Genomic DNA, 26,008 nt, shown 5'->3' on the forward strand with positions numbered 1-26,008 from the left:
TAAATAAAAAAATTAGAGCATTTATCTATTTTTCAAATTTTGTTTTAAAAAACTGAATAACTGGGGCTGGTAAAGTGACAATTGGCTGTCTACTACTCCATGAGGGAATCATAACTATTGTCGTACGTAGTATTGATCATTTCCCTTTCTTTTCACTCAGCCACTCCCAATGCCACTTTCTTATTTTGATCTATCGACCTATAGGCTTATATTTGAGTCGCAGTATGGTAAAATAAATAATAACGTATACTTTGAAACATTTGACAATTTGGGGGCAATTTTCATTAATCTTTTGTTGTCATTCCTACTATTCTGAGACATAATTATGTCTTACTAAATTCGATGTCAACCAACAAAGGGCAGTGAGAAATCACGTGATCGGAAGCCGACGGAAAAAAAGATGGCGGTTCATAATGACTGAAAAATTTAGAAGGTTTGTACACTTTCGCTTCGTTTACGGGTAAAATCCATTAGCAGAACAATAGATTATGTTATTTATGTTTGAAATAACCACTTATGGAATCGCTGTGTAAATTATTTTAGTATTTATTCATGTCTGAAGCGTGAAGGTAACCAGTTCCGATTTGGTCTTGGAATGACCTGTGTTTCGCCCTGGCCATTAGCAGTGGCATCACATCACTCAATTTGCCCTGTCTAAGTTCCTTATAATACCCCAGAGTTTCCAAGATGCTAATGCAGACTTGGGATTGGCAAACATAATCTTCACAAACTGCTTAGTTCTCTTTGGTCAATGATAAGATAATAAACTAATAGAAGGTTCAGTATGGAGATCGGAGATAGCTTATTCACATTGCATACCCAACCCGGTACATTTAGTGCATTTACTAGAAACTAGAAGTACTAAAAGTAGGGACTGCCCCTGTAGACTGTAGGGCTAGGATCAAGAAATTAATTTATTGTAAAGTTAGGCCTTAAATGTTGCCCATTTCAGGAGACATTTTCTTCACTTTAGAAGCAAATAAATAATAAAATACATATATCATATCTTGGATGGAACATGACTTTTGCAAACTTATAAGACATGGTACGGTTATGGTACCAGTACTCGGTAGGCCTACCGGTCGCCGGTCGGCTACCGATACTTAACATTTAAGCCATGACTTTACCACTACCAGACCAAGTTCACAAAGCATTCTCAGACTTAAGTTGAGAATTTACTCAAAATTGTTCTCCTTATTTTAATTTTAACTAAAATATAGACCTTTATAAAACCTTTGTTGTTTTAATGTATCAAATACATCAATAAGAAACTATGTGCAAAGTTTTGTGTTTCTGGATAAAAGATATTTTTCATAAACAGTGATTAAAAGTTGAGTAAATTCTCAACTTAAGTCTGAGAATGCTTTGTGAACTCGGGGCTGATATATTCAGTGCTGTCTTAACAGAATTATAGGTCCCCAGACAAAGCAGGGCAGTGCGGCAATTACCTACACAAATAGTATGCAGAGAAATATAAATGTAAATGGTCAATAAAATTAAACTAGCTTAATTATTGTATTGATATGTATATATAGTAATTATAGTATTTATTTATTTATTGACAGCAAATCACAACATGCATAGATTAACATGGGCGACTGCTCAGTGCACCCAGACGTTAAGTCAGTCCTGGATTTATTACCTGATTCTTTATTCTCAGCTTGTTTTAAAGCTTGCCTTTGATTTTAAGATGTTACATACATGTACAGCCTAGAATATTTATATTTTTTTTATTGGTCCATAATGAATGTGCACAACATTGGTTTCTAGATGTCAACATGTATTTCAGCCTATCAGCATCATTCTATTTATGTTCAAATGGTGTCTAGTTTGTATCTTTTTCACATATTTACAAACTGTGGGAAAAAATTATATTTTGAATGAGGAACTGGTATATTTGTTCCATTTTAAACATGAAACATGCATTATGATATTTAATGAGAGGGAACATCGTTTTATTTTATAGGTACTATATATGATGTAGTTGTCTGTTGACAATGAGGCGTTTCTTAAAGATATTAGCCTTGTTGGGTAAGTAAATCAAAAATAATAAAACTTTCAGCGTAACACTAATAAACCTACATGGATCAATAAACTTATAATTCAGATATAAAATACTAGAATAGGAGAAAGTATAGGGATTTATGAAAAACGCTTACGTGTGTTGAATCAAAAATTTATCGATTCTGGAAAGGAAATTTTGCATGTACACATGTGACAGCATTATATTCTCAAATGGTATTACTTTGAAATAGATATGGATGGCGTCCTCCTCCCACCCAGAAATGAGAAAAGTGTTTCCTCATCGCCCCAATTCACCCCTTGATTATAATTAATATTATTGCCGCTTTCAATAACACAGACACTGCATGATGCCAACATTTTCCCAGGAATGCAACGTACTGCAGAAGTCCAAAGCGAGCTGGGGTCGGGGTTTTTAAGCCAACCCGTTCAGATGAACCAGTTTAAAATAAAAAGCCTTCTCGAAGACAGGTCGCGGGCTGGGATTTTTAAACTGGTTTATTTGCCCCATTCAGGCGACAAAGTTAAACTGGTTTAACGATCACCGGGCTTTTTAAACCAGTGCAACTTAAGTGTCTGAACTGCCTATTAGATACCAGTACTTTATAGATTGTATTTTATAGATCTGTATTCTGACGAAATTATTTATATCCAAGTCTGGAAATAACCTTCCTGTCACAAACAGGCACAAATTCAGGCTTTATCAGACCCAATCCCTCTAGTATATGTCATTACAATGTATATCTGGCACTGATTTGTCTTTTTTCTGTATTTGTATTTTACCATAACTTAGGTGTGGACCAAGACATTGCCTTTCGTCCATTTCGCGAAACTGTTCTTTTTCCATTTCGTGTAGATCTCAGAAACTGTAAGAAGTGATAGAGAGATACATGTCTGACAGAAAGTTCAAAATGTCAGATATTAGTTCAGTAGTGTCAGGTACAATTAGGATTGTTATTTCCAGGATATTGTAAGGTAGCTATTTCTTATAGAAGTAGGCCTATGGCGTACCTGTAATAGAGGCACCTAATTTTATCTTACTAGACAAATATTGGATGCCTGAAAAACACCGGCAGAGCAAACATGGGCAAAAAATATAACATCTATCACTAACTAGCACATTTTCTCAGGGAGGCTATGACGTCTGTAAACAGGAATGGTTTTAGGGCATTTCAGTTCTGCCCCTCCCCCCACCCCCAACATTCATCGGGACCGTACGCCTTTGATATTTCATGATCGTACTACAGTCCATTGTGGAATGTTGAATTTGAAAAATGGATACATTACAAAAGAAGCTTCTGAACAATTAAATTTTGGGCTGGGAACTTGTAAAAATTCTAAAAATGTCTTTATGAAGAATTCAAGACAAGAAGAGAAACATTTTGTAATGCTACTCTAACATTGATCTTAATGATAATATTAATAGATATAACTTGACTAGCCACTACTGTATCAATGATCTGATGTCCTGGGGAGTACTGGTTTTAGATTACGTTGATAAGGAATTTGTCAGAAACTACATTATATTACTGTTTAGTATCACCAGATAAATTTAACATTTCAAAATTGTACCAATTTCAGAAAAATATCATTTATTAGTTTTTATATTACTACATGTATGTATAAATAGACCCTATACAAGTGGTGGGCAAACTCTGGCCCGCGGAGCCTTGTCATCCGACTCACCAGACCCTTCCACTACATCTGAAAATTTATGAGTAATTTTATCTCTAAATGAAATAAAAAATCAAAATTGCTTATTGTTGGGCCCAAACTCAAAACAGGCATTACTCTCTATAGGATCAATAATCTTTGTAGATCTATTTATAGCTTGCAGCATCACTCAATGAGTAGTTGCCTAATTGACGTCACTTGACTTTGGCCCACTTTCATTTTATGTTATTGTTTGATTTGTTGACATGCTTTGATTTTTCTCTGCGACAAATCCCAGTAACATTGTTCCCACTAACTTCATTTTTCAATGTGCCTGATAAGGATAATGTTAAAAATAAAGTGCTTTGTTCCATATTACTTTATTCAATAAAATGACATTTCATAATCCTTGTTTGGCCCTGGCATTGTTTCAAAACTTTGTGTTTAGCCCTTCACCTATAAAGTTTGCCCATGCCTTTTTACTTGAAGATTCTTGGAAAGAAACCAGGTGAACAATATAGATTAATCTACTAGATATTGTTATTAATGTATAAGTGTGTGATTGTGTTGTATAAAAAACTATCAGAGTTGTTTCTAGGACAACCCTAGTTTAAATTATTTCTGTTTGAGCCATGTACTGATACCATATTTTCACAGTAAGATATCAACTATGCAAGATTAACGTCTTTAAGTACATGTAGACTACCGCCCCCTTCTACTGACACGGTCGATCGCATAAATTATTAGTTTCCTTCCTAGTCTGGACTTTTTTCTGAATGCAAATGAGCTTTGTCATGGATCCATATATGGTATATGTTCTAATATGCTAAGATCTATTTCCGGTATGCATTTGTCTAATGCAAAATGCAGAATGGAGAAATGTAATGTGCAAAATAACTATTATACAGTATATTGTATTATTGAAAATTGTATTATATATTTTAACACTGTGACATTGGTATTGTGGATCAATGGAAATTACAAATTGTAAAACTATAATACCTATTTTGAACTGCTGACATATGTAGTTTGTACAGTGAACATTGAAATAATATTGGCAACGTTATCCTTCCATAATCGACATTGATCAGTATTGATTAAAATGGACCAACATTGAATTATATAATTCATGTTTGTAATTTTGATATTTGAATATTATGAATAATATTTATTTAGAGGTTTAGTCCCTTTAAAATCAATTTTTAACAGGCACAAATATATTCAGTTAGAGATGGGGGTTATTAATAATGAAATCAAAATATGTGTATACAGCAACACTTAGAATAATGTTTGGAACTATTAATTATATGTGTGAATACATGTATAAGATTTATTCATAAGCCTTATCAAAAAAAAACCTGAAAAAACATAGATAACTAGAGTTGTCCTAGAAACTAATAATTTACGCAATCGAACGTGTCAGTAGAAGGGGGCGGTAGTCTACATGTACTTAAAGACGTTAATCTTGCATAGTTGATATCTTACTGTGAAAATATGGTATCAGTACATGGCTCAAACTGAAATAATTTAAACTAGAGTTGTCTTAGAAACAACTCTGATAGTTTTTTATACAACTCAATCACATACTTATACATTAATAACAATATCTAGAAGATTAATCTATATTGTTCACCTGGTTTTGTTGAGGATCTTAAAAAGAAAAGAATTATTAAAATCAGCCCAAAAATTAGTTATTACAAGAAACATTTCAACCGGGTAAAATTACAATCAGTAGATATTATGGATTTTGTCAAGAATCTGAAAGAAAAAAATGAATTATTAAAATCGAGCAAAAAGTCGCCATATATAACGAAAAACATTTCAACTGGGCAAAATTTTCTGGATTTTTTAAAGGTGAACAGAACCTTTGTTTACAAACCAATTTTGATAAAACTTTCAAAATAAGCACTATATGATATATGGCCGACTTGCTTGTTTGGCATCAACATTTGACCCGATTTCAAAGATTTGCACTTAATAAAAAGATTCAGTTTTATGACGTCACTTTAGGAAATATCAAATATCAAAATTCTAATTGCAGCGACCGATTGTAAATTGTTTCCAAAAATATTAAGATGGGCAAAATTTCTTTTTTTTTTTTTACAATTTGCTCAGAATCAGAACCTTTGTTTACAAACTGATTTTGATGAAATTTTCAAATTAAAGCACCAAATGGGTTACTTAATAGTTTGTCACCTGATTTATTATTGACTTGAAGTATTTTTAATGGAAATTCATAAAAAACATTTAGTAGCATTATGTTGTACCAAATCAGTGGTGATTTTTTCACATCTTAGTATCAAATCATGTTAGAACTAGAAGCCTATCAAATTTTGTTTATTTCTGATAATGACTTGATTGGTTGTTGCCCTTTGCCAGTGTATTGTACATGTAAGTACATGTAAGTGCTCCCATAACCTATAAAAGCATAAAAATATGAGGGCCTTTATGGACTGCTTGGACAACTTTTCTGCATGCATGTTATAAATAAAGTTTTAGATAATATTGTGTATGTGTAGTTCCAAAAAATATATTTTTATTTTAGCGAAAGTCACTGAAAGTGAAAGATATTAAAATCAACTTGTTTTGTTTTTCAGCTGTATCTGTACAGTTAACTATTGCTGTTGATAAGACAGTTGGTACCAATGTTACCATGCCATGTTCACAAATCCGTGGAGAAGAAAAAGTGAGTGGAACTATGTGGTACAAGAATGGCTCTATTTATGCCTCCTTAAGTCAAAACAAAGATCTCACCTTTAAGAACGATTCTCTGGAGAAAAAGATCAGGATAGATATTGAAAATCGAAGTTTAACAATCTTTAATTTAACAACAGAAGATTCAGCAAATTATACATGTAAAGTGTATGTTGAGAAACCTAGTAAGCTTACAGAAGAAAGGACTGTTACACATGAAGTTTTTGTTACAGGTAATTTTTTTTTTTTGAGGGATGACCAAATGGCCATTACATATAGTTTGAAATATGTACTTTCTTTACTGAAATAAAACTCTCCAAGCTCCTAAAAACCTGAACTGGAAACATTCCAGAATTATTGTTATATTGTAAAGATATATAAAAATGGAGGCACATGTACATGTATGTGACAGTATATCAAAAACCGTAATACTGCCAAGAGGTTATCTGATAATTCAATACATGTATTCAAAGACAAATCTTAGTAATAAACTTAAAGAAGCTAAATCCCTGTTCTTTGGCATCTAGAAATGGACACAAATGGGTCGCAATGAATATAATAGTAATATGAATGTATATAAACTGATTTACATTCAATCGTTTCTGTTTTTAATGTAATTTCTAATCAGTTTTATTTGGCGAAGAGTCCATATTGAATGGCTGTCATTGGCATCAGGTAATTCCAGTCTACACTAGTAGTATTCTCTTCTGGGATGTGTTTAGCCTTGTTCATCGAAGCATTCTGGTACACGATTCGTGTGCCAATTTTAAAATGTTAATTTTGTTTTAAATATTGGATATCAAAAGCCCATTTTTTCACATATTTATCATGCTATACCGTCTATACACCTACCTTGATTAGCTACTTAATCTGCCTTGATTGGCTGACTTAAACATACATTATGCAAGAGCTACATCTGCCTATTGCAGGTCTTTCTTTAGGCCTGAAATGTTTTTTAAATTATTAATTAGACATTAATAACTTATCCAGGCCATAATCAACTCTCGATGGCATCGGATTTCTCCGATATTAAATAGATTAGAACAGTTCAGCCATATTTTGATTTAAGCTAAAAATGGAGGAGCGAGACTTGGCTTCGAACAACCAGTACGGTGGTTGAAATTATTGCACACGTCTTATCAAACCTTCAAAGGCTAATATCTTCGTTAACAATAGAGTAATTTGAATGAAATTTTCAAATTATTCATTTTACATTATCTATTTTCGAACTATTATAGCAAGAATGGCTAGCTCCTTATCTAAATCTAACATAAAGTATCTGTATTCCTTTGTCATACAATTCATCAATCCAATCCTGAACATACATGTAAGTCATTGCTTCTCCTTTGTCGGACTATATATCAATCCAATAAGAGTGATTATAAACTTAATCCGCATGATTACCTTGTGGTTTCTCCTTTGTCGGACAATTCAGTCTCCTGTATGTGACCCGACAACATGTAGAAACTAGTCATTTATATCACATGTATATAACACCCCTTAGAATGTTCAAAATTGGTGTAGGTGAATGAATGCCTTGACAGAGTTCAATCATGCGCATTTTCCACTATGGATAAGCAGAGATAATCAATTTGATTGGTTGAGGCTTTGAAACATAACTGTTCTTTTAATTAAGGTATAGATGTTCATTGGGCAAATGTCTTGACTGAGTTAATCATTAATATTATCTGTTAAAGCTAAGCAGAGCTAAGCAATTTCATTGGTCGATGCTTTGGGACAAGATAACTTTGATTTTAACTGATGGAGAGTAGTGAAACTTAGTGTATAGTTTCACTACCAGGTACTGAGTTTGATAGTGAACATTTTATGCTTAGGCAAAGCATAGATAATCAGTTTGATTACTCGATACTTTTCAAAAAGATAAATGTGCAATTAATTAATATGTATCGTCTGTTTATTTTGGGATTTTGGTGGTGGACATCAGCCTCACTGTTGGCTTGTTTTTATTCAGATGTACCAAGTGCACCAGGTATACCAATTGTAGAAGATATAGAAGCTGATCAAGCTACAGTCAAATGGACACCTAGTCTATTAGATAATAACAGACCTATAACAGCTTATATATTACACATCAGGTACAAATTATAATTATACTATAGTTGAAATAAAAAAGTTAGATATATATATATTTTTACGTTCTACGGTTTTTTACCGTTGAAAGGTTCTAAGCATAGTCAACATCACATTTTCTAAACTCTTTGATTTGGATAAAAAATTTAATTTCATTGAATTTACTTTGTTGATTCATTTGATGAAGTGAGTATCTGTCCATATTCAATATTTTAGGTTTAGAGTAATAGAGATAGACAACTCTATATGCTACAGTTTATATTTTTTGAAGCCAAAAAACAAAAGTAAACCCAATTTAATGAAAGAGGTATTTTTGGCCAAAAATAAGATATTATGATTCAATAGATCATATGGAAATACATTATATAATTATTGAATGTCAATTATTATAATATCATTGAATGTAAAATATTATATAATCATTAAATGTAAAATATTATATAATCATTAAATGTAAAATATTATATAATCATTAAATGTAAAATATTATAATAGAAAAGTACATGTTTTAAAATTTGATATGACTCAGTCATGGTGAGTTAAAATTGAGAAAAACAAAATTCAGTATCATCACTAAACAATATATGACTGGTAAAGTAAGATAGATGACGCCCAATGTGGTAAATTTATGTGAAACCTCTGATAAATTTAAACGTTCAGCGTATATAATGTAAATTATAGTGACTTTCTTAATATAATTTCTTAATTGACTTAAATAATAGAAATACTTCAACTTCTTCCAAAGTAGAGCTGTAAAACACAATGCTATATTGCAGTATAAAATTGTGCTGCAATACACCTGCGAACCCTAAAAGGTACACCAAACTTTATGATTAATTTCTGTCATATTTATATTTCAGTAAATGTGATCGTAATGATAAATCAGAAAGAGATATAATTGTAAGTAGTGCTGTAGTAACATATACCATACGGGAACTTAAGCCATATACATGTTATCATGTACAAGTTGCCTCCAAAAACAGTGTTGGACGTAGTGTTTTTAGTGCCACCAGTGATGATTTTACAACTTTAGCAGCAGGTATTTTATTTATAACATTTTTTTTAAATATACCCCACTTAACTTTTATTCCTACTACTCACCTTCCTTGTGTTCTGTTACAACATAGTTGTCAGTTTCATTGAAACAATTTTGAAAAGTTAAGTTTTTCTAAATAGAGAAATCAGTTGGCATTTCTGATTAGTCATGATGAATTTAGTAATATATAGAGTATTTTTATGCCTTTCAGCACCTTATTTGCTTACCTTTTAATAACCCAGAATACAAAATTTGTCATACTTGCCTGTATTTCTTTTCATAGCACCATCAGCAGCACCAAATAATTTTACAGCTACTAGTCCTAATAGTTCTGAGATCAGACTACAGTGGGATCATCCTGATAAAGAAGATATGAATGGTCAACTGAAGGGATATATATTGGAGTACAATATAGATAACTCAGCTGAACAAACACTTCGACTTGAAGATCCAACTAAAACTGTAAGAAAATATTTAAAAAATAGTACTGTGGTTGTCCCAGTACGAAGTCTGTCCACAATAATGTTTTGCTGAGTTACTGTTACTGAAAGCTTGTAAACTTTCAGTGATAAGGGTCAATCTGTGATGTTAACGTGCATAGATTATGCCCCCTTATTGTACGGAAATCGCTGGGTTTTTTTTAGCTTGTTCTCTGTTCATCTCTTGCAAACTGTGGCCATATATAGCATGGCAACCACTTGTTCTGAAAGGGGGGGTGTGTCAGGGTGGCTAAGTGGGTAAGACGTGGGCTCGCTAGCCTGGAGGTTGGGTGTTTGATCCCTGCATTGGCCGAGAAAGTTCATCAGATTTCCCGGCGTGGTTCCCCCTTGTCAGTGATGCAGAACAGAGGGCCTGACAAGGACATCTATCTGCGTGCACGTAAAAGATCCCTTGACAGTTGGAATTTGATATAAGAGTAGGCCATAGTGCCGCTGTCCGGGGGAAAATGTCCCTCATAGCACACTGTATGGCGTATGCCCGTCTTCATTAGCCCCTTTCAAAGCAGAACAGTAGGACGTTAAACTCCATTTCATTTCATTTCATTTGTTCTGAAAGGCCATGAACTTAGAAAAATGTCCAAAGTTTGAGACTAAAGTGATTTCTCAGTGAGATTTTAACTAATTAAAGAAAGCTATATATTCCAGTACTAGTATAGCTATATCAATGTTCTGTAAGTATCAAGTAGATGACCCCAAAAAGTCGTTGCCTTTTCAAAGCAATGTGTGTCATTCTGAGCGCAAGGATACATGAATATAGTACTCATTAGTTGTTTTGTTTTGACAAAGTGCCTGTAGAATGCATAGTAAGGCCATTATTACAGCTGCCTGCCTATTTTGCCTACAGATCTAGTTTCTATTAAATTTATTTTATTATAGAAAATGGTATTACAAGGACTAAAGCCGTTTACATTTTATGAAATATCTATAAAAGCATATAATGAGATATCCGAAGGACCTAGTCAATCAACAGTTGCAAGAACAGCTGAAGGCGGTAAGTTTTCGAACATGTTAATAAAAAATGTCAAGCCGGATCAGAGATGAAGTGTTTTATTGAAGAGTAACATGTTTCGATTCAGACTGTTAGATATATATAGATGTGCTATTCAGATAGAATTCTGCTAATTAAATTCAAAAACTGATTTTGAACATTATTTTCCACTAATGGGGCATTTTCTACTAAGATTAAAATGTCTGGCTTATATTAACCATGAATTTTTTTTGCAGTGCCTTCAGCACCAAGAATAACACATCTTACAGGCAGAATGTCGGATTCCTTTCACGTTCATTGGGAACCACCTAAAGAAAAGAATGGTAATTTAATCAAATATGAACTTCAGTGGCGTCACAATTCAACATTACGTACCCGTATCATTCAAGGACACCTAGCTAACCCAATGACAGCCTTTGTAACAAATTTAGGTAAGTTATTTAAATAATTGTGCATGTGATAAATGAGATTAATTGACTTTAATGTTCAGACATTTTTTGTAGAGTAAACAATATTTTTACTAAGGTTTTTACTAGTCGGGAATACTTCTGAGATCTTTTCTTGGCAGTGAACAGACATTTTTCGATTTGCTTTGGTTTGACTATAGTTCATCAAATAAGAATGTATGAAAAATTTGACACACATCTTTCAACCCACACTAAGAGGGGTTTAATATAGGCTATGCCTGTTCCCCAATCCCTATTCAGATACAAATCTAAATAAAATATTGCTTATAAACCCACACTAATACACAATGTATAAACATTTTAAGATTCATTAATTCATTCATTTAGCTAAATAAATTTAAAATCAAAATATACTTGGTTGCTCTTTTTAGAAGCTTTTTGTTCCAGTTATTTAAATTTTGAAATGTTAAAGAAAAATCATACTGGTGACTTGAGTAACTATTTATTTATCAATACCACTAAGAACTAAATATTAAATTGGTTTGGTCTAACTATGTCTGGTACATAAGCCAGAAAACTCTATCTGCTGTCTTATGAAAAGTATATGTGAAACTTCAAATGGTCATAAAAAGTAGCCATTACTGCATACTCCTCGGGCAGTGTTTCGTTTGATTAGAACTGATCCCAATTACACTGAGCACTGTAATGGAAGCAAATTTCTGTTCCAAATTATGAATCGTTAATAGTCCGATTAACAACCAATAGCTAACTGCGTAACAAAATCATTATGCTTTAAACAGAGCTCACAATTTTATTATACCCAATTAACCAGTGCATAGCAGAATATTGCAGAAAAACTAATTGCGTGACAAACGAGGCTATCATCAACATGTATACAATGTAAACAATACTGTTTGGAGACGAACAATACTTTCACCGTTTTTAATACCTTAAATCACTGTCCAAAATTTTAGGAACAACCCCAGATTAAATGAAGGGCTGTCATGTTGCTGTACAATGGCCAGAGAGGGATTTTTCGGGCCATTGCTTCAGGAATATGCCATTACTGCTGTCATACATACTGTTGCTTGCTGTACATACTGTTTGCACCATGGACTGTCTTTCATCATATCAGGTGTCTAAAATTGTGTAGACTGGTTTGATCCTGACAATTGTTCAGAACTAAAGAACCATTTTTCAGATGTAAATGAATTTTGTGTTGTCAAGAAAAATTTGACGGAGTATATTTTGACTTATTAAAGAATGTGTATGTTTTATATAGATCCTTACACAGAATATAAATTACGCGTAGCTGCTTTTACTGGCGGCGGTAAAGGACCTTTTAGTGAAGAATATCCAGCTTTAACTGATCTTCGAGGTAAATGTTTGTTATAGAATTTGACACAAATGGCTCAAAGTATATATCTGTTTAAATTGAAAGTATAATGATGACAGTCTATCTATTATTTGTGATAAAAGGTAAATTGAAATCTGTGCAAATCTTAAAGTGGAGTGAGATGGAATATATTCTAATTATTCTTTGATCAAAAATCGGCTAGGATCTTTTAGTAGTATTTATGTAATCTTCACCCATGTCTGTCCAGCCACCACTGTTGGTCCAGCGGTCAGTTGTTCTTGTAATGTATGTGGCCGGTTCTTAAGATATTTTTAAAAACACGGTGAGTTATTGCCCCATCACTCTATTGACTGATTCATCTATTTTCGAAAATCCAAATAAAGATGTTTTGCCATATTTCAGGGCCATCAAAGCCTATAATACGTAATTTGACAGTTTTATCACCAAATACCCTATATTTAGCCTGGGATAAACCCAAAATTTACTATAAAAAGATTGATAATTATATACTGCGCTGGAGTGAGATTAATGGTGAAAACGTACCAGAAGATAAGTTATTAGATGGTGCTGTACAGGAAGTAAGTATTTACTTATGTAATATGTTTTACAGTGATTTCATGACAGATTCCTTAAAGGTTTGATTTCATCAAGAGAATAGAAATTGTATGAAATATTTGTAAAATAAAACTTTTTGTTTCAGACAATTTTAAAACTGCCAGAAAATAAGATGTATAAAATCAATATGGCTGGTATTACACAGGGTATCTTCTCTAAAAGCCATTTTATTGGTGAATTCACTACACCACGAGAATTTGTAATGGGAGGTAAGTGACTCACAATTTAGTTATTTCCTTTTTATGATTGTGTAACCAGTTATTTTGTCATTTGCCATGGATTGATATATGATTTCAGCTAATGTCAGTAATAACATTATTAAATGTGAGCTGTTAGCTTAAACTAGACAATAGAGATATATATCATTAAAGGTAAGGTCATATGAAAATAATCTTCTGGTTCTCAGATGCTGATCATTCGAGGCGGTTTTTATTTTGTTGAATTCTTGGCGTTCATTTCCAACGTTAAAGGGAGGTAACTCTATTAAATGATTCCGTTGGAAATTTGTAGTGTTTAGTTACATTGATAATCAGAAATTCCGACTATAGATTCAAGTTTTAAATATCTGGATCTAGTTATAAAAAAGAAATTACTGAAATTATACTACTGGAAACAGTAGCAATAGGTTAAAACTACAAAATCTGTACTTTCATCTGCTTGTAAATAAAATTTTGGCTATAATAACGAAGTTTAGATATAGTATTACAAGTCAATCAGTAATTTCTATAAACAGCATGATGCTGAAGTAAATGTAGAACCTTGAAATGTGATGTTTGTGATAAGTCAATTAGTCCCACAATCCTTTGTAAAAATAAAAAAAAAATAAAAAAAAATAAATACTTCTCTTTCGGATCAAATTTTTTTGATGTATGGCCAGAAAACAATCTATTGTTTTGAAATGGTCTAACAATGATTGTTTATTTTTGAAAAATGCTAGTATGAAAGCAGGGAAATATTTATATATTGTGTTACTGTTAGTTTATGTGTATTGAATATTACAAAATACACTGTATGTGTATGACTAAATATGCACTTAATTTTCTTTAGGGTAAGTTATTCAGAAATTTTGATTATACTTTTAAAGTATGGACAACATAAATTCTGGTAATGGTTGCTTTCTAGAAAATTAATCGACTTTAAGGGAACTGATATAGAAACGGCAAAACTTAAAAAATGTTATGAGAATCTTTAGGAAGATTAAACCTTCATATTAAGTTTTAAATGATGCAAAACTGTAATTCACTTTCATTTCAGACCCCAATGCACCATTTAATGCAGACAATGATGTGGCATCTGCTGGTATTATAGCAGGCGTAATAACAGCCATTATTGTTATTCTTGTTATTGTTCTTATAATTGTTAGCTACAGGTTAGTAGAAAGTGTTGGGTTTTTGTTCTTCAGAATATTTATTATTAGAATTTTATTAGTCTTTTGATAAAACTAAACATTATTGATTTAGATGTCATCAAACTCTGACAAAATGTCCCAATTTTTGGAGAGGAAGCTTATTAATGATAAAATACAAAGGTAAACATTTTTTTTTTGACAAATTGCCTTTAAGATCTGGATTAAAAAAAAGTTCCGTTAAATTTTTGATGTATTTTATTATGTTTATTTAAACTTTATTTAAATTTCAGATCATTTCAGTGTAGAAAATGCTATCAAGCAGCATATTATTATTTAGCTGTTCCCAGTAATTCTAGTTCAGCTCCACCTACAGTTATAACAGTAGCAGAAACCTCAGGTACAAACTGTTCTTTTAACATCTTGAATATCACATAAAGAATCAAATATATTGCTTTGATATTTACAGTTACAGAGTAAATACCTCAAACCTTATTTTTATTCCGTTCCAAACCAAATGTGAATGATTTTGAAGTGATCTATTACAGTACAGATGTTTGTAATTTGTAAAGTGTAATGTGATTTGATTTTTTTTACATCTGTATTTTGTGAGTGTAATGTGATTTGATTTTTTTTTACAGATGCAAAAGATTATCCTGATATTCTAACAGAAGATTTTATATCACATGTGGAAAATCTTCATGCTGATAGTGATTTTGGTTTCTCTCAAGAATTTGATGTAAGTGATTCTTACACATAGTGGTTCTTCTCACACATTTTCATTCTTCTTACACATGTAGCATAAATTGGAAAACTGGCGTTGAATTAATATACAATTTTTTGTTTGCTTGGTTAATATCACTGTGACGTGTATTTTGTTAAAAGTTGTACTATTACAAGTCTAGAAATGATACAGATGTAATTATTACTTCATGTAATGTTTTCAGGATGTGAACAGAAATACCAAAACTGATTTTAAATCGGACAGTTCATCCCAACCAGAAAATAAAGGAAAGAATCGTTATATTAATATAGCTGCTTGTAAGTATTTTTACACAATAACATCTGTTAGTATAATTTATTGGTATAAAGTTTACTTCTGAAGTTATAAGCTTTCTTAAATGCTTAAAGATACATTATGGGAGATTTTAATAGAGAGTTGGCCATTCTTGCTATAACAGTTCAAAAATAGATGATGAAAGAAGAATATATTGAAAATTTCAGTCAAATTACTTTATTCTGAACAAAGTTATCACCATTGTAATTTTTGACTAGAAATAGGAGTCAACCCTCTCTTCACCGTCTCCGAGTATGACCGATTGTTTGATTGACAGACATTAACTCCACCTACATAATCTCGATACAGGGCGCACATGCTAACCATTCGGCCATCCACCCCCAGACAAATAGGAAACAGTGATCCAATGTGGCTGCAATTCAACTGGGGTGATGTTAGCTGCGATGTTTATCAATTTCCATAATTTTTCTGTAAACGCAAGTGACAAAAGAGCGTATAATACCGACATCCAAACTTTCATTTTAACCACAACTAAACATAATATCAAGGCCGTATATATCGAACTTTCAATCAAATTGACTGACATGCAGCCTTGCTCAACAGCGGCCTCGCTTCGTACACTCTATCATTTAGCCTCGATCTAAAATTTCCGGGAGTATGACGTCAACGTAACAGTTAATCTTCGCTTACGACGCCATTTAAAAATTTAATCAATCAATGAAATCCTGTTTAAATCCAAGCCGAATCCAAGCCATCCGTGGGTCTACAGAGTTGATTTTGTGCTTGTTGTGTAAATAAAGATCTAATTCATAATTTCTATGACATCTGGAGCCTAAATAAAGACTTGCAATAATCAGATTTAGCTCTTGCATAATGTATGTTTAAACCTTGTTAATTAAAAACTAGATAGTTTTGTCCAGATGGTTCATATTTCTTTATTATACACCTTTTGCATATAAGGTATATTTATAGTGGTTTGAAGTGGGTTTGGGAGGTCAGTCTAACTTGTGGTGTGGTTTCCAGCTAACACTTGTATGTGACAAGGAGTATGGTCGCCTGCCTAACCTTGTGGGTTTTCTCTGAGTCCTCCAATTTCCTCCTACAGCTAAAGACAACTATGCACAAGTGAATTATTGAAATAAAATTGAGCTGATTATTAGTCCCGAAATGAATGACCTACTTTTATGAGTGGTCATTAAACCTCCCTCTCTCTCTCTCTCTCTCTCTCTTTCTAATGGTTTGAACAATCCACAGAGAAGTTTGGTCATGCGTTATTCACACAAACCTTGTTTTTCTTGAAGTTAGATGTAACAAGAATTAACTGTGTGACACAAAAAAAGATTAGTTTCTGTAAAAATTTGAAATAAAAATGTATCAAGTATTTTATGCATGATTCAGAGTTTTAATAAACATATAAATAATTTTTTTTCTCTTAAATTCCAGTTGATCATTCAAGAGTTATATTGAAAACTGAATTAGGACGTATACGGCAGTCAGATTATATCAATGCTAATTATATAGATGTAAGTCATTAATTTCTTTTATATTAATTTCATTTTTACAGCCAATATCTTAAATTGTTTTTCTTCTTATCAAAATCGTTTGTTAAAGTTGTAATATCTAAATTATGGTAATTTTATTTAGGTTAATTTGCTGATTCTCATAACAGCAAATATACTGTGGTGTTCTCAATTACCTCCTAATCAAGAAGCCTACTGTTTGCTTTAAAAAAAAAAACAATTGATGCCCATCCTTAACACAATCTAATAAAAAAAATTAAAGGTTACAGTTTTGTTTTGTTCACGATTTTAGATTGTTACTTAACATTGTCAGGCATTGTCGGGGGAGGGGGTAATACATGTCGACCAAGTCTTGAGAGGGAGAATAGTTTTAAGTTCATTAAAAACTCAGGCCTTCTCTTCGAACCTGTTGTTAAAAGTAAACACAGTTTGCTTCATTATCAAGTCTCTTATCTGTTATTACCGTATAATTAAACAATCAGACCTACACAATGAAGACTACAAAAAGATTGTAATCAGCGGGGAAATTGTCCTGTAGAGTGGTTTCATATCTAGCCAGGTCTGTGTGGGTCGATTTGTTGTGTTAATAATAATAATCATGTCACGCTTGTTCGGAACGGGATATTCACATTTTCTGTACGATTTAATTATTAAACTAATATCAAAACTGATAATCTTGCCGTCCAAGCCACCTGCAGATATTAAAATTGAATTTGAAACCTTTTGAAATGAAACCCGTAATACGAATCTGTCTACAAATGAATACTAGGAGACGAAATGTCTCATTTCCCGGCTGTGAAATAAAATGGCGGCAATACATGATATCTATGATATTAAGAGCATTGACAACGTAGAGAATCTATGGAAATGGAGTTAGTTAGAGAGGGAGGTGGGCGGGAAAGCAGTGGGCCTTTTGATTAGGTGATTACGTCAACCGGAAAAAGGCTACGGCAATGTTTGTTTTAGGAAAGTAACTACGGAAGTCCGGGGTGGAAAGTTTTTCTTGTTTTGTTGCTTTTTTTCTTTGACTTCGCTGGCATTTGATGTACCACTTGAGTATACTGCGACTCCAAATTTGACCAAAAGGTGGCCCTAGAATGCACCATTGCAAGTTTAATTGTACGATAATTTTCCGGGGAGCATGCCCCCAGCCCTCCTAGTAAGACGGCATGCCTATGGCGTGTTGCAGTTGCACGGCTACAGCGTGATGATTTTTTTCAGTTATTTTTGGGAAGAGACAAATTCATGCCTGCATTGTAGTCTAACATAACTGTCTATTGGAACACCCATATTCTGCCAGTCATCTAATCTATAACAATGTCAATGTAGATGATAATTCGGTGATTATGATTAGGCCAGTCACATGTTAATTGGACCGTCAATAGACACTTGTCAACTGGTGGTGTGTATAGACAGTGATATATTGTACAGACAGTGATATATTGTATAGAGAATGTATATACTATGTGTAGTCCCTGTGATGTCACCAGCCATTCAACCGGATTAAGGTCGTAATTGAAAAATTGAAAAGCGTTTTGGGGTGTCGGATACTTAAACGTTAATAGTCGAATTAATTTTAATCAGATTGGTGTGAACTTGCCGTAAAGTGGATATAGTAAGCATTGGCAAAACGTACAAAAAAGTTTTTTTTCGCCCATCTTGTGTACACTTTAAACGTTTTTATTTGATACCCATCTTCATTAGCCCAGTTATGGCAGAACAGTAGGACGTTAAACCCCATTTCATTTTTTTGTGACAAAACAGCCATTTTAGAATTAACATATTTTAAAGAAAGTATTTTATTTTGTAGGGCTATAAGAAGCCTAAGGCATATATTGCCACACAAGGTCCTTTACCGCAATCATTTGGTGATTTCTGGAGAATGATATGGGAACAGAATACATCAGTTATTGTAATGATAACTAATCTAATGGAGAGAGGAAGAGTAAGTATTTTATGTATTTTATTTACTTCACTGCAATTTGATTATAACTCACTTGGCGCCAGTTTCTTGTTCAATCTTAAACAGGTTTGTGTGGGGCTCTTATTTGATCTGAAGTTCTGAAGTCGTTCTCTAGTGATTTTGAATTTTTCAATTTTACTGCTTCGTGATTGTTTGTTTATATTGATATTTCAGAACAGAATTAAAATATTTGAAATTCAACTATCAGGCATTTCTTAATTTTTATATGCCCACCTGTTATTGTGGTTGACTGTATAGTGTCATTTCCCCTGTCAACACTTGCTTGTACTCACTCTGTTACTCTACAGAGTTAAATTCTCATGAATTATGAGATTTTTCGCAAAAGTATTTACAGCATTTGGTTCCTACTCTTGATAACTTACAATATATACTTGTACTCACTCTACAGAGTTCAATTCATTTTTATACGCCCACATTGAAATGTTGTATATTGTTGTCGCCCTCGTCCGTCCGCCGGTCCGACATCCACAGTTGCTTCTACATGCTCCAGAGGCTAAAGTTAATATCCGATTGACTTTAAATTTATACACAGTGTTTGAGGTCATGATACAAAGAATCATATTGATTTTCAACAATTTCCGATTATTACTGCCAAAGTTATGGCCCTTGATCACTTTGAAAAATCTTGTGACGTTCTAGATTGACTTCAGATTGATACACAGAGTTTAAGGTCTTGAGACGAACAAGTATATCGATTTTCTATGAATTTTTATGACTTGAACAGCTAAATCCATGATGTTAAAAGTTTCGTATACTAAATGTTAGCATGGGGCAGAACTTTATAAAAAACAAACAAATTCTAATGGTTTTCTGATAATTACTTAAACATGCATTATGCAAGAGCAAAATCTGCTTATTAAAAGTCTTTCTTTAGGCCTGAAATGTTATCTAAATTATCAATTAGACATTAATTAACTTATCCAGACCATAATAAACTCTCGATGTCAAGGCTAGCCTTCGATGTTGGCTGGATTAGATTCCTATATGCCACTTAACGGCCATTGATAATTAAATCAAAACAGTGGATAATCGAGACTATGCTGTTTAAATTAATGATTTTAGTAATGATGACCGAGACTATGCGAAAATTTCACCCTCTTCGTTCTCCGCTCATAGTGGATCAATTTGACGGAAATTTTCAGCAAATTACCTTTACACTATCTAGTTTTTAACTATTATAGCGAGAACTGCCATCTCTTTATCTTATCTACCATAATGTATCTTTAATGAGTTGTTACTCTTAATCAGATTTTAATGTATTTTAAATGTTTCATTACCGAAAATAGTAAAAATATGCGACAACTCTTGTTGACTGCCCGGACGATTTAGCTGCTGTGGGCATATGTTTCGTTGCCTGGCAACCTATCTTTGATTTTCTTCAAGTTTGAGGAACAAGATATATTAAGGTAAAGATATATGGTCCTTGATTTGAAGAGTTTTGGCAAAAGCAATTTAAAAGTTATTGCCTCTGAATTACTCACTCTACTCTGTTTAGACTGTAAAGTTGCCTTCAAACTATTGTGAAGGTGGAATGTGTAAAGGAATGTCAATCCATAAATGGTTCAAATCTGTTTAGTATTTAAAAAAATATGATGAATTGGAAAATTTGTCGACAATCAACAGACAATATAAAAGGGATTGGTCAAAATATGAGCACCACCTTGAATTGTCTCTACTATCTTTAAGAATTTTAATTTTTATGTTATTTTCCAGAGAAAATGTGATCAGTATTGGCCAAATGATGGATTAGAATTATATGGCAATATGTCAGTAAAGATTTTAAATACAGTCCCACGAGCTCATTATACTATTAGAATCTTCTCTTTACGTAATATGAAGGTAAAGAAGGTATGCATGCTGTGCCATTGTTGGGCACTTTTTTGTTGTTTTATTTCAGTTCATAGTATATTTACTATAGCCTCTTCAATTTTACTATTATTTTAGTTCATTTATTTATATAGTTTTCAACAGAAACTTGTGTTTTATTTTTAGTATTAGTAGCAGACTGCACCAGAATTTACTTTCCGTGTAAATTTCATTTTGTTGATTTATAGGGACTTGGATTATTAGTCTTGTTTTTTTCAGCTTACCATCACTTATAAAGAAAGGAAATGGATGAAACAAAGTTCTGTCCAAAAATCGCATTAATATTTATGATATTTGACGGTATGTAGGAGGTATTTAGTCATATTTTGAACAGAATTTGGATTCACCCCTTTCTTTTCTTTATATTATAAATGATGGTAAACTGAACAACCAAGATTATGAAATCAAGTTCCTGTTATTAATACTTATTGAAATCATTTATTTTGTAGAGCATGTTCTGTACAAAAATTAATTCTGTTTGCCTTTTAATGTTGTGTATTTCTATGTAATTACATAGGATAGATTTTAACATTTTCTTACGTTTAAAAATCAATGTTTGGCCTGCATTTGCATGTATTTTTTAATTACAAACAAATACAAAAGTTGTTATAATTTTTACATACCTGTATTTGCACATCATTATTTGATCTATTGTAGCATTTTGTTTTTATTTATCACCAAATATTTTAGTAAAGTTTTATGGAATTCTTACTGGATTTTGAGAATAATATTGAATTTTCGAAAAATGAACAAACTGTACTTTAATTTGTGTGCCAAATAATTGAGCAGACATTATTTTAGACCTCAGAAAAAAATCTTTTCTTTGACAATGAATTACTTGAATTAATAGGGTTCAAGCCAGTTTTCAGTTTATCAGTTCAATTCTAACTATATGAAAGATTTCTTGATGTTTGAAATATAAGGAAAGCTGAAAGAAGTGCTGTTTTTAAGACAAAATCCTACAGTCTGTACAATAGTATATAAAAATAACCATATATTGGTCTCAAAATGACCCTTAAGCTCTATTCCTTCCAATAATATTGCTAATTGCTAAACAGTGCCATCAAAATTTTAACTTCACAGATCAAGACAATGTTAGAAAATCAACACATATACAGCGCCAAATCCTTCCAATGTGTTATCAGAGTCAAAAGTGAAACTAAAATTAGTAAACAGAAATGATGTATGCTTTGGCAATGAAAATGTTATTGTACAGGGCTTGTCCCATATCAAATCAAAAGAACACATCAGATCAACGTAATTCGACATTTTATATTGATAGATTTTAGCTTCTAGTTTAAATAAATGTTGTATTTGTGTTACTTACAGAAGCACTCTGTAAAAGGTGTAGGAGAAAGATTAGTATATCAGTATCATTATACAGAATGGCCTGATCATGGTGTACCTGATTATACACTACCACCTTTAACCTTTATACAGAAATCAGCTGAAGCTAACAGAGAAGGTGGTGGGCCTATTGTTGTACACTGCAGGTAAGAGATATTATCTGAACACATTGCTGCATCTCATTTTTATACGCCCACATTGAAATGTGGTCGTATATTGTCGTCGCCCCCGTCCGTCCGGAGTCCACAATTGCTTGTGGACGCTCTAGAGACTAAAGTTAATATCCGATTGACTCTAAATTTATATACAGTGTTTAAGGCCATGAGACGAAGAAGCCTATTGATTTTCAGCTATTTCCGTTAATTGCAGCTAGAGTTATGGCCCTTGATCACTTCGAATAATCTTGTGGACGCTCTAGAGGGTAAAGTTAAAACCCGATTTACTTTAGATTTATACACAGTGTTTAAGGTCATGAGACGAAGAATCCTATTGATTTTCAGCAATTTCCAATAATTTTTGCCAGAGTTATGGCCCTTGATCACTTTGAAAAATCTTGAGGACGCTCTAGAGGCTAAAGTTAATATCCGATTGATTTTAAATTTATACACAGTGTTTAAGGTCTTGAGACGAACAAGTATATTGATTTTCAATGAAGCTTTATGGCTTGAACAGCTAAATCCATGATGTTAAAAGTTTCGTATACTAAACGTTAGCATGGGGCAGAACTTTATAAAAACCGAACAAATTCTAATGGTTTTCTGATAATTACTTAATGAGTTGTTACTCTTAATCAGATTTTAATGTATTATAAATGTTTCATTACTGAAAAAAGTAAAAATATGCGACAACTCTTGTTGATTGCCCGGACGATATAGCTGCTGTGGGCGTATGTTTCGTTGTGTGGCAACCTATCTTTTAAGAATATAGTAGTCTGATTCTACTGTGAAACACATCCCCACAAAATATTAGGTTGATTTAGTTGATACCAACCTAGCAAATTGGAAAAATATTTTTTTAATAGAAAAATACTAAAAAAATGGGCTAATTTGGAACTAAATGTGTATGGTCTGTTTTTCAGACAATAATTGAATTGGACAGACGAAATTTTGGACATTAGTAGCACCACCCAGGCTCCTCGTACACACAGAGTATTATGTTTCTACTGCTAATGATATCTTGGTACTGGCCAGATACTCAACTGGCTCTGAAAATTGAATTTAATGAAAATCAAAGACTGAGAGGCTATAGTTCATTCTTGGCAATGACTAGGACCAAAGTTGAATGTTAACCACAACTAGCAACCTTCCTACTAACAAAATAAAAATTAAAAATGACCAGCACGTGGCATAATAAAAAAAGCAGAAATAAATTAAAAACACCAAAAATTGGGATAAATTGTCCCATTTATCAATACCCCAGATGAAGACTATGTATGGAAATCTTTACAAATTTAATATATTCCATTTAATTATTAGCAAGGATGATTTAGACTTATGAGGGAGAAAAAGAACTGGGTTTAACGTCCACTGGACACAAACTAGGTCATATGTTTGGTCGTCTTTACAAAGTTTATATATTCCAGTCAGTCATCATCAAGGATGATTTTGACTTGAGAGAGAAATGATGTTTAATGTCCACTCGACACAAACGAGGTAATTTTGGGACTAACATATGTTACAGTTTTATTTCAATAATTCGCGTGCACGCAAAGAGAGAATCCGTGAGATTGGACAGACAACACTAGACCATGTTACCTACAAGCATGTAATGGAAACCACGCCACTTAATTCTATGACACTATGATTTAAAGTGCATGTGTTAGACCACTTTTGACTTAACCAAGGGACAAGTTTCACGAATATCAAAGGAAATATACACAAAATAAATCTTATAGCACACTAGTGGGTTTAGTGCCGGTCAATTTGTTTCTTCTGACATATACTTGGACGAATGCCCTTCATAACCACACCTAGCAGTTCTAGGTCAGTCCCGCCAAGAAGCAGCTACATACAAGTAGGAGCGTTTTGAAATTTGTTAAAAAAAAATGGTTGAAATATGGCAAATTTTGACCAAAAACAACAATTTTCAGTTATACCGGAAGTTGTCATTTAAAATTTTAACAGTGCATCGCGTGACTGTCGTCTAAGGGGCGGGGTTGGATGGCCGGTTATGTGTGACAAGAAGTAGGGTCCCCTGTCCAACCTCGTTGGTTTTCTCTGGGTCCTCTGGTTTCCTCCCACTGCTAAAGACCCCTACGTACAAGTGAATTATTGAAATAAAAATTAAACCATGTTAGTCCCGAAATGCCCTAGTTTGTGTTGAGTGGACGTTAAACCCCATCTCTCTCTCTCTCTCTCTCTCTCTCTCTCTCTGTCGCCTAAGGGTCCCCATAGACCAAGTATGATTGAAAATTGCTGACCCCCAGGGTTGTCGTTTTTTTTCAATTTTTGCATGGTCCTCTCGCGGATGCGTCCTTAACGAAAACGGGCATACACCATGCAGTGTTCTATAAAAGAAATTTTTCTGTGATTATCAATTACGAGGGCTGGCGGAAAAGATGAAAGCCTGAAAAGGATAGATCAATTGGGTTGAAACAAACTTTTGCCGTGAACAAGTACAATCATTGAATGAATTATAGACATAAGAAGTGCAACTGTAGTGTTATTATTGTCTTCGTACCAGACCATCTTGTGAACCTACCCATTGAAATCACCAGAAATGGACAAAACTGGCTATAGGGCAGTCATCAAGTACCTGCGACTGAAAGGACTAATCCAAACAAAGATAAATGCTGACATGGTCTCCACATTAAGGAATGATGCCCCTTCCTTTTACATAGTAAAGAAGTGGGCTGCAGAATTTAATCATGGCAGAGAGAGCCTTGACGATGACCTGCGTCTTAGAAGGCGATTCCCCTTCCTTTTCCACATTAAAGAGTGCAAGACATGGTGATGACTGATCGACGATTGACCACTCAACATATTGCCAGTGTTGTGCGCATCTCTCATGACAGTTAGGAATGACAAAAGTTTCTGCAAGATGGGTGCCAAAGCTCTTGACTGCAGATCAGAAACGTGTCAGATTCCTGACGTCCCATATGACAATCTGTACTGTTTTGAAGCGTATCCCAAATTGGAGGACAGTAATCAATATATGTCTAAATATGAGCATTATAAAAAAGAGTACGGTAGGAGAAGGGGGGGATATTGTTTAATTTTACGGAGAAGGAATAACAAACTACAATATCATTCTGTGTTAATTGGCAAACCTAGTTATAATATAATTAATAATAATGATTTGTTTTTTGTGATTGGACCTTCCCTTATATTTATATTAAAACATTTGTACATTTCAGTGCTGGTATTGGTAGAACTGGTACATATATAGTTATAGATAGTATGATCGCTCAACTTAAAGATAAAGGAACTATGAATATTCCTAGTTTTCTCCTTCACATACGCAAACAACGAAATTTCCTTGTTCAGACAGAGGTATGTTACCTTCCATTGGAATATTTATATTTTTCTAGGATCAGTTTTATATTTATTATAATACTCGATGTATT

General features: G+C 33.1%; 1 protein-coding gene across 2 annotated transcripts in view; it reads left to right on the forward strand.

The window, feature by feature from the left end:
* The first annotated feature begins 258 nt into the window (after nt 1-258).
* The window catches only part of LOC126826697 (tyrosine-protein phosphatase 99A), a 38,282-nt gene continuing 12,532 nt past the window's right edge, over nt 259-26,008 (forward strand). The window contains exons 1-20 of one of the 2 annotated variants that reach the window (XM_050555710.2): nt 259-433; nt 1,967-2,031; nt 6,273-6,602; nt 8,342-8,465; nt 9,321-9,499; nt 9,780-9,958; nt 10,873-10,987; nt 11,221-11,415; nt 12,674-12,769; nt 13,151-13,326; nt 13,449-13,572; nt 14,618-14,732; nt 15,002-15,108; nt 15,350-15,447; nt 15,656-15,749; nt 17,170-17,249; nt 19,057-19,191; nt 20,944-21,069; nt 22,426-22,589; nt 25,799-25,934. In XM_050555710.2, the coding sequence (XP_050411667.1) occupies nt 1,998-2,031; nt 6,273-6,602; nt 8,342-8,465; nt 9,321-9,499; nt 9,780-9,958; nt 10,873-10,987; nt 11,221-11,415; nt 12,674-12,769; nt 13,151-13,326; nt 13,449-13,572; nt 14,618-14,732; nt 15,002-15,108; nt 15,350-15,447; nt 15,656-15,749; nt 17,170-17,249; nt 19,057-19,191; nt 20,944-21,069; nt 22,426-22,589; nt 25,799-25,934 (2,607 nt within the window). In that variant the 5' untranslated portion in view covers nt 259-433; nt 1,967-1,997. Of the gene's footprint in view, nt 434-1,966; nt 2,032-6,272; nt 6,603-8,341; nt 8,466-9,320; nt 9,500-9,779; nt 9,959-10,872; nt 10,988-11,220; nt 11,416-12,673; nt 12,770-13,150; nt 13,327-13,448; nt 13,573-14,617; nt 14,733-15,001; nt 15,109-15,349; nt 15,448-15,655; nt 15,750-17,169; nt 17,250-19,056; nt 19,192-20,943; nt 21,079-22,425; nt 22,590-25,798; nt 25,935-26,008 lie in introns of both variants that reach the window. The other variant, XM_050555709.2, reaches the window with a different exon arrangement.

This window comes from Patella vulgata, chromosome 7 (genome assembly GCF_932274485.2).
Source record: "Patella vulgata chromosome 7, xgPatVulg1.2, whole genome shotgun sequence".
In the NCBI taxonomy this organism is placed as follows: Eukaryota; Metazoa; Mollusca; class Gastropoda; family Patellidae; genus Patella; species Patella vulgata.